The 9,750-nt window shown below is 53.6% G+C and overlaps 1 protein-coding gene across 1 annotated transcript in view; it reads right to left on the minus strand.

The window, feature by feature from the left end:
* FANCE (Fanconi anemia, complementation group E) overlaps positions 1-9,724 on the minus strand; it is a 14,892-nt gene extending 5,168 nt beyond the window's left edge. Inside the window, exons 1-10 of the mRNA XM_010191536.1 lie at positions 9,244-9,724; positions 9,113-9,192; positions 8,981-9,025; positions 8,719-8,778; positions 8,487-8,630; positions 8,285-8,408; positions 7,621-7,696; positions 7,437-7,503; positions 7,221-7,346; positions 7,006-7,100 (exon numbers count right to left, since the gene is read on the minus strand). Of these exons, the coding sequence (XP_010189838.1) occupies positions 7,006-7,100; positions 7,221-7,346; positions 7,437-7,503; positions 7,621-7,696; positions 8,285-8,408; positions 8,487-8,630; positions 8,719-8,778; positions 8,981-9,025; positions 9,113-9,192; positions 9,244-9,724 (1,298 nt within the window). The remainder of the gene's footprint in view (positions 1-7,005; positions 7,101-7,220; positions 7,347-7,436; positions 7,504-7,620; positions 7,697-8,284; positions 8,409-8,486; positions 8,631-8,718; positions 8,779-8,980; positions 9,026-9,112; positions 9,193-9,243) is intronic.
* Positions 9,725-9,750: the final 26 nt, after the last annotated feature.

Genomic DNA, 9,750 nt, shown 5'->3' on the forward strand with positions numbered 1-9,750 from the left:
CTCCCCCAACGAGGTCCCCACCAGTGGCTTCATTCACAAAGCACAGAGGCTCCAGGACCGCACACCTAGAACAAGAGGCACACATTAGCTGCATGCAGATGGGCGAACGCCTCTAAACGTTATATTTTTAAAGCATTTTTCTCACCCAGCAGCAGCTCCCAGCTCCTCTGCTGAGTGTGGAGGCATCTGTGGGAAAAGAGGTGGGGAGGCCCCGCTGGGATGCGGGAGGATGCTGCTGGGATGTGGGAGAGCACAGAGCGAGGGGACCAAGGAATTTATTACCAGCCCTGTCTGAGGGTGGATATTCCTGCTCGCCGCCCCCAGTCGCTCTCACAGGACAATCCTCACCTGGGGGTAATTGCCGTGGGCAGGGGATAAGTTTGCACCCACCTATGGGTGCAAGCATCTGGTGCAGAGCAGGAGTGACTCATTGCACCCCAGGCATCCCCCTGCCAGCCCAGCTCCCAGATAGACAAATATAAGAGATTCCCGAGTCCACAGGAGAGCAGACATCTCATTTAAGCAGTTTTGCAATGCTTAAAAACCAGAGAAAGCTGTCAGAAAGCCCAGGGAGTCTCACTCAGCACAGGGTAAAGTCACCGAGCAGAAGGGACTCTCCTGCAGGATGTGTCTCCGTGGGAGCTGTGCCCACTGACATGCAGATATGGGGCAGAAGGTGATTTATTTCTGGGCAGGACACAAAATGCAGCAGCAATTTAAGGGGAAAGAGGGCAGGGACTGATTGAAGTCCCCCATGCAGGGCCATCACCCATCTCCCCAAACCTGCTCAGCCCCGATGGAGGTGCAAAAGCAAGCACCACAACCTCTGCTGAGGGGCTCCGGAGCCCCCACGGATCAGGCAAATTCATCACACCAGTGAGCACCAGTTCTTGCCCCATGACAGCCACACCAGACCCTGCAGAACTCCTGCAGCCCAGACACTTGCTCCTTCGCTTCGGTTTAGGGATGGAAACACGGATGCATGCAGCGTGGCATTAATAACCCCCCGGGAAGCCAGACCCAGTGCTTTTCCTTTCCTTTACCAAATGCTCCCCGGGTCATTACCTGCCTGAACTTGTCTCAAGCAGCTGAAGGTGATGCTGGGGCCACCCAGCTCGGTGCTGTCGGGTGCCCGGAGCCAGGGGACGCAGCGTGGGCAGCAGACGGTGGATCTGGGGGTGCCGGCACCCCACACGGTGCAAGCTGCTGTCAGCAGAGGCTCCCCAGAGGGGAGAGTGGCAGCAGAAGGAGCTGCCAGGGAAGAGCTGGATGCGAGAAGGCCTTTAAAGGAGATGCATGAGAGCAGCTGGGAGCTCCCGGCACACGCAGGGGTGGGCTGAGCACTTCGCAGGTGGTCGGGGATCTCTGCTTTTTGGAGAGGAGAACTGATACCCAGAGCTGGGAGAGACCATGGTGGCTCCCTGTGCCCAGTGGCTGCAGGGCTGAGGCTCAGCATCACCCTGGCAGAAGGCTCGGGGCAGGGTGGTAGCACTGGGGACCCCCTCTGTGCCTTCATGGGGGGCACAGCACTGGGCTAAACCCGGGTGGGTGCTGAGAAGCCCCTGTCGTGTTGTATTTGATGATGCAGGGAAGCTGCTCTGCCCAGGACCCTCATCCAGTGTGGAGAACACAGCACCCCTAGCCCCACTTTCCCCACAGCCATCACCTCCACTGCCCCTTCCCCTGCCCGACCCCTTGGCTCAAATCCATCCCATCCTCTAAAGCTGCTTTCTTCCCCTAATGAGCTTATGGGGAATCAGAGGCGATGTTCAGTGCTGCAGAGGACCAGGATGGTGTCCCCCACAACCTGCTTGGGGACTCTGATGAACCACGAGAAACAAGGCAGGTCCTTGGGGTCTGCAAATCTCCCAGCCCCAGAGCAGGGCTGGCCTGGCCCATCTGAGAGCACAGGATGTGGCCCCAGGGCCAAGGTGGGGTCTAGGGGGGCTGAGGGTCTCCAGTTGCAGCTTTGAAGCTGTGGGATGAGGGTTTGGGAATGGCCACCAGTGATGGACCCCTCCAGGTCAGGAGCTCAAAGGTCCTGGAAGCTTCAGGGATGGGGTTTTCTCTCTTGGGGCAAACGCCTCCTGCTTGGGCCTGCCCCAAAAGCAAAGCTGCTGAGAAATTGTGAGTCATCTTGGGGCAAGAACAGCCCCAAATTCTCGTGCTGTCTTCCCTGGCAACACAAGGTGTGGTATGAATGATTTACACCAATTAATGACAATTAACACATCCTCAATTCACACCACCAGCTCCAGGAAGACGCAGAACTTGCTGAAAGGCAGAATGGCCTTGTCACCCTCTTAATATTTCCTTGAAGATACCTCCCCAGGGATTTCCTCTCTTCTTTTATTTATATATTTTATGATATAGAAAATGGTCGCTTTTATTTCTAATTCTTTATATATTTATATATTTAATCTGTATTATTTATATATTTAATGTGTATCAGTGTAAAATATGTGATAAAGATCATAAATAGAAATACAAAGTATACAATAAAATATATAAAATAAATATGTGTTAATATATAATAGAAAAACAAAATAAATAAGATATAAATAAAATATAAATTAAATTAAATATAATTTAAATATGTAAAATAAAAATATAAAATGAAGAATTTATAAATATAAGTATAAATAGAAATAGAAATAAACAAATATAAGTATATAACTGAGTGCTTTTTCTAGCAAAGCACACAGAAGGTGCAAAACCCAGGGGATGGAGGACGGACACATCAACACAGCCCGGTCCTGCTGGTCCCAGCCCCACAGAGCCCCTGTTTTGTCCCCATAGGGGCAGCACATCAGGCTCCGGAGCCCCTGCTCTGGTGTCCCGACAGGGCCATGGCCACAGCTCCACTGGGGACACAGCCCTAAGGCCACCGTGGTGTTGGTTCCCCACACCAGGACAGGGCTTTTCTCCTCAAAACTCCTCTGTTCCCTCCCACACACACGTGCTGAGGGGTTCAGCAAAACGCACTGCCCCTCTTTGCAAACTGAACCGTTCAAAGGGCCTCTAAAAGCACCCAGGGGTTTTGATGCATCCTTATTTTTAACCTCGGAGTACAACCTGGGTTTCATAGGACCTCAAATAAGCAGAACCAGCCCCGCTCCCCATGCACAGACCTGTTCGGGGGGGTGACCAAGATGCTGGGACATCTCTGGCCTTGCCCCTCGTGTTCCCTTCCAGCGAGGTCCCTCCAGTGCCCTACGGCGATGGCATCGTCCCAGGGCTCCTCCTGAGGCTGAACTCACAGCTCAGACCGCGGTCATCTGGATTATCTGCTGCTGGGAGGAAAAGCTGCTCACGCCAACACCGGCTGACACGGCAAATGTGATTTATTAGGTCTGTGCAGGGGGCCCAAGCATAAAGCAACACTCTAGCCCCCTAAAATTCATCTTCGTGTGGCCATGGTCTGCCCAGCTGACAGGGATAGGAAAACACGGGTTTCTTATTATGATTGAAAGGTTGTTGGCAAAAAACCCCACACAGATAAGGAGGGGTTTTGCTACTTTTGGTTCAGGTTTGAACTCCAGGTTGGCAAAACAGGACTGTGAGCAGTTCAGCCTCACATCTGGGTGTCCCAGCCACCAGATTGCAACGCAAAACTGCGTCAGCAACACATGTGTGTGACTACCGGGTTGTCACTGGGACTCAGGGTGACAGCATCTGCTCCCAGAATTGCTGCAGGAGGGGACTGGCCATGCCAGCAGCTCCCTTTTGGAAATGGGCATGGATATAGATAATTTCCAGGAAAACAGCTGAGTTTCAGCCCTTTCCAACAAGGTGTTACATGGCCCAGGGCAGCCTGGCTCTGATCTTTGGCATTTAACACCTGTGGGTGCAGCGTTCGCACACCTCTGCCCATCCAAAAGAGCTTCTCTGCTGTCCCATCACAGCACCAGGGTGCTACTTGTGGAGTGGAGGGAGCCTCTGGTGATGAAACTGCTTCAGAAATCACCCTGGGAGGATGGGGAAGCAGCAGAGTGGACAAATAACCCGTGCAATTGCATAATATTAATTTCCTTAAAAAAAAACCCACAAAGCTATTAGGCCAAGAAAGGGAATTCCCCTCCCTCAGTACCACGAAGGAGGTAAACCTCTACAAACAGAGGAGGAAGCAGATGAGGAACTACTGCCAAACATCGCATGGGAATTGGCTGAAAATTATACACTGCCTTTTACGTACAGCCTAGGAAACCTCCAAAACAAAGCTGTGGACCTTTCACTTCACTGCTCCTAAATCAGGACAAGGACAAACCCAACCCAAACTCCCTCCCCTCCTAGATAAGGTTGTGCTGATGCTTCATGCACATCCACCTCTTTGCAGTGCTCAGGCTGCATTGCCAAGCTCTTGAGAGGGTCAAGAGGAGGCAAAAGAGAAGTTTTCCATGCGGGTGCTACCAACCACCACATAAATAAGCAATTTTCCCCCAGCACGTCCAGCGTCTCCAGGGTTTGCTTCCTAACATGGCTGTTATCTCACACATACACCCCACAGTACATGATAAGCTGCAGCCAAGAGCAAAACCAGGGCTAAGAAGTCTCTTTCTAGACACCAGCATAATATTTCCTAAGAGAACAGGAATCCCCTTGTGGTTTTCAAAGCCTACTGTTTTGACTACTGCTCCTTGCAAAAACCACGTAGGCTGGCGCAAAATGCAGCTCCCAGTATCTCCAGTTACGAAACCCAACATCCACTGGGGAGGAGATGCACACCATGGCCAGATTTCAAACCATTTCTTGCTGCCCGGTCCATAGAGACACCAGGGCTTCCCCACGATGCTCTGGATGTACACACTTCTTTAAAGACACCGGGAAGCTGATGACCAGGTGAATTTTAGAGAGGGGTTTGTCCTCGGTCACCTTCATGTGACCAACAGCCACTGAGGACAATGACACCGAGGTCACTTGGTAGAAGCTCTGAACTGTAAAGACCACAGCTTGCTACCTAATAAAGCCAGAGCAGCAGGCTCGGACCTTGACAATCTAGGCACAATTTCTATTTATGTCACATTTTGGGCAGCACTACAATAGCTTCAATATACTCAGCCATTAACTCGCTGGTATGCAAACAATTTGGCTCCCTGGAGGTTTCTTTCCTCCAGCTAATGTAGACTTTGAAGCCTCATCAGTCCCCTGTCACCGAAAATAGCTGGAGATATTCTTACTATAATGAAATCCATGCTCTCCGCGTTAAGAGCATCACTTATTGCTCCAGGGTTTCATTCCTCTGGCTGGCTCTAATGAGCAAACTGGAAGCAGTAACATGTCACACCTCTGTGCTTTCATCCCTCTTCTTCCTTTGCTGATGTAAATGTTTATGAATTTTTAAATAGCACCCGATATGTGCGATGCTTCAAAACCTCCATTAAAGCTCTAGTGCTGCTTCCCCTCAGAGCCCATCCACCCTCTCCCATCCTTATCTTTCCAGTTCCCCAGCAAGGAAGTGCCCAGATGAGGTTTCCAGGATAAAAATTTGGGAACAGTCATGCTATTGCAACACTTTATTAGTGTATTACTAAAACCTTGCAATGGGAAGTGTCATCATTGCCACACTGAACACCATAAACGTGACACACACAGCAGAGTCCCTTCCTCACCTTAGCAAATCAGATTTTTTAAAAAAAAATAGGCAGATTTAAAGCAGAAATTCAAGTCTACCAGTTCTTCACCTAAACCCCACTTTCTTATATGCTCAGATTTGCAAATCCCAGCAGACCAGATAAACAGCCTAGCAGATCATCGCGGCCCTGTTGGTCCAGTTTTAACCAGGAAATAGATGTAGATTGATTAAAACAAGTAAGGACGCTTGCAACACAGGCTGATGGGACACGTGGATGCTCAATCAAGCTCTTCCCAGATTTACAAAGTTATGGGAGATGCTGGTGCAGGGCAGGAGACACCGCAACATCCAGCATACACATCAAGCTAAAGGGGATGTGAAAACAGAAGGGATTCTGCTTCTCCTGCAGCTTCTCATGGCCTGGTTGGGTAATGTGGGACCTGCTCGATGAAAACCCCTTTTTTTTTTTTAAAAGGAAACATGCAGGGAAAATGGGCAACATTTCCTCTGAGGGAAAACAGCAGCCAGCCTTGGGTCAAGCATGGCCACAGCATCTTTCAGGAGCGGAAAAGTGTGGCAACATTACTCCATTGATAATGCAAAAATAAAAGTTTTCTTTCTTTACCAATTTAAAAAAGCCACCATTTGGGCACAAAACATCTCCAGAAAAGCCACCTTAAAGCAATGATACCACTCCAGGTGAAGCACAGCCCGGCCACCCCTCACATCCATGAGGCCCAGTGCTGATGTGGGGCACCCCAAGGCTTTGTGGTGCCCACATCACAGTACGGACACTGGGAGAGGAGAGACACTGCTCTGAGACATCCCACAGCTCGGGTCCTCCACAGCTCCTCTTGTGCCACCATCTTGGAAGAGGTGGGGAGGGAGCCGCCATCTTGAGCGCGGCAGGGCGGGAAGGCAGGGGGTGCCATCTTGAGTATGGCAAGGCACCCATGGTGAAGCAGCCCAGAGACAGACCAGACAGAGAGATGACTGCAAATATATTCATTATTTAACCAAGGAAACCTTCATCTTGGGTTGTGTGGGGCCAGAATGGCATCGCCCATTGACAGCACACCCCAAACCGGGTTGGGTGAGGCTGCAAGGCCCCAGGCAGAGGCACGGGCGCTCCATGTACCCACAGCCCACGCTCGCTGGGTCTCCATCGTGTTGGCAGTGAACTCCAGTGAGGACTGGACTGCAGCTACCACCCATAGTGAGCATCCTCTACCCATGGAAGTCATCACCCTGTGGTTCCCTTTGGTGCTCACCTGGAAGGAGAAGGAAGAAAGAGGAGAGAAATCAAGGAAAGGGAAAACCACCACCAGCCACACTCTGCCATGGCTTTCCTACCATTTCGGATAGACTGGGAGCACAAATGCTGCTGTCCCCTATGAGAGGGACTCCATCCCATTCTGGAACATCTGTCTCACCTGGCTTCTTCCAGCACAGCCTGCAGCGATTTCTTCAGAGCCGCGTTGCTGCGATCCAGAGCGGCTGCCAAACGGCTGCGGTGCGCTGGGGTGACCTGGGACGGAGAGAAACAAGGAGCTGAGAGACCTGCACTGCCACGAGCCCACCCGAAACCCCTGGGCCAGGTCCAGCCCCAGCAGCTGATCTGCAAGGACCCACACCAGGTCTCACTCACCTGGCTTTGGTACATGGTGAGCATGGCCATCACCAGCTTGGCGTAATCCAGCGACGTGGCCAAGGCTGGAGCCTGCCTGCACAGCGTCAGGACCAGCAGATCGAAGAGCTCGGAGGGCAGCACCTCCTGGAAGAGAACCATGAGCGGAGAGGGGAGCTGCTCCCTGCTCCAGCGCTGGCAAGGAAAGCTGGAGGGACAAGGGGGGTGTCCCCTCACCTGCCGCCCCAGCACGGCCTGCAGCACCGGCAGGAGCTTCTCTGACAAAGGCAGCTCCAGGACTTGGCTGCAAGGGATGGGAAGAGGAGATGTGATGCTCGCAGGGCCTCGCTGCTGCTCCTGATGGAGCCATCGAGGCAGGCGTGGGGGCTGAAGCAGAGCTGTCGCCCCTGCAATCCCTCACCTCAGCACCAGCCGCACATAGTCTGGCTCCAGGCACTCTTCCACAAGTTCACACAGCAGCTTGGTCTGCTCAGCGCCTACACGGGCAAAGCAGAAGAGGAAGAGCCTCCAGAGGCTGCCAAATCCATGAGGATGTGCCTGACCCTTGCTGGCACCCCTTCAACACAGGGGTGCACCCCAGTTGGGACACCCAAAAACCACATAGTGCCCCCTTCTACTCTCCAGGATAACCCAGCTTCCTTCACCCATCTGCAGCAAGGGTTTAATTAAGCCCAAAAGGTTTAATTACCAGTCCCTAGTGAAAGGGGATGCACACAGGACCTTCTTGTGCCAGCAGAGCCACCTTGGCGCAGTTTTGGCCCCAGCATTAGGAGCTGTCAGGAATCCACAGTTTCAGAGGGATAGAAGCTGTGTCCCTTGGGGGAAGCGATGCTGGAAGCCAGCCTGGCCTCCTCTCCCTCTCAGTCATCCCTAAACCTATCTCCCATCCTAACTCCCAAGCCTTCACCCACCCAGATTAAACCAGCACCATCACATTTTTGGTGGTAAATACCCCCCAGCAGACAGCACTCTGCAGCTGGGGCTTCCTTTCCTGCTGGATGCACCCCACGGCCCCTCTCCAACTGCTCCCAAAAGCCGCCGTGCATCCTACAACCCCACCACACCTTCCCCCGGCTCCCGCAGCACCGCAGCCACCAGGACACGACAGAAAGGCTGGGAATACTTGGAGCAAAAGGAAGCCAGGGCAGCCATGAGGTGGCGGGAGGGCGGCTGGGCGAGGGACAGCACCTATGGACGGAAGAGGCAGGAGATGGGGATGGCAGTGATGGAAATGGGGGTGCAGGAAACCTCTGGCCACGCACTTACTCGCTGGAGGAAGAGCTGCTCTGCCAGCACGGCCGCGTTGGTGTAGCTGAGGTTGGGGCTGAGAGCCAGGAGCCAGCTGCAGAAACGCACCAGGAGATGCTCAGGACACGTGGAGAGCTGGAGGAAGGAGCACAGCCCCTCGAGCTGGGGACAGCAGAGGGCACAGGGACGTTAGGGACAGCAGCAGGCCCTCTGCGACACCGGTGGGTGCAGCAAAGACACTGGGACTCACCTGGGCAGCAGAGCAGTTGTTCAGGATCTGCAGCTCAGGGGGGAGACTCAGCTCCAAATGCTGCAAGGAAACACGGTCCCAAATAAAGCAACCCACAAAACACAGCTCCGGGGCTTTTCGCTTCCCTATCATCCCCCTTTCGGCCAGCACGGACCCCAAAAGCTGCCCATCACACAGCAGATCCCTCCCTCCCTCCCAATGACCCCATCGTGAGCCCCTCAGCACCACCAGCTCCAGGAGGGACCCAGAAGCAGCCACTTACGCTGGGCTCCCTCTGCAGCAGCATTTTCAGCCGTGGTCCATGCACCTGGGGAAGAGGTGGTGAAGGAAGAGAAGTCAGAGCACGAAGGCTCGTGCTCTGGAAAGGGAAAAAATGGCAAACCCCACCCCATACCTGGAGGAAGGACTGGACCTCTGCTGCCAGCTCTGCCTGTGACATCTTCCTGGGCTCCCTGGCTGCATCCTGGGAGCTTTCTGAAGCAGCTCTGGCCACGCTCTGAGCAGATCCATCCCCATCCTTGGAGCTCTCTGGAGCAGCTCTGGCCACGCTCTGAGCAGATCCATCCCCTAAAGCATCCCCAGGCACCTCCTCTTCCACCTCTGCTGCATCCCCCCCATCCTGGGTTCCCAGGGGGTCAAACGCCCCCTCCTCCAGCAGTGGCCTCTTCCGTTCTCTCCCCTCATCCAACTCCAGGCTCTCCTCTGACGCTTTCTTGCGCTTCACACCTTGAGGCGCAGGCTCAGCCGCACTCCCAGTGGCACCAGTCTGCTTGCTGAAGCACCAGTTCAGTTTCCTCTGCCGCTCTGCTTTGTTCTGGGTGATTTTCCGGCACAGACACCGAAGCTGCTCCTGGCACGCAAGAGATAACGGAGCGGGAGGCGGCGAGGACTCCTCTTCCCTGCGTTGCTGCCGGAGGAGATCCCGCAGCGCCCGCACCCAGGGATCCACGAGGGAATCCTGCCCCACAGCCTGGAGCAGCCGGCTGAGACATCCCGCTGGCACCATGGCTTGAACCGCCAGGAGCAGGGAGA

This window comes from Mesitornis unicolor, unplaced genomic scaffold (genome assembly GCF_000695765.1).
Source record: "Mesitornis unicolor isolate BGI_N332 unplaced genomic scaffold, ASM69576v1 scaffold33799, whole genome shotgun sequence".
Classification (NCBI taxonomy): Eukaryota; Metazoa; Chordata; class Aves; order Mesitornithiformes; family Mesitornithidae; genus Mesitornis; species Mesitornis unicolor.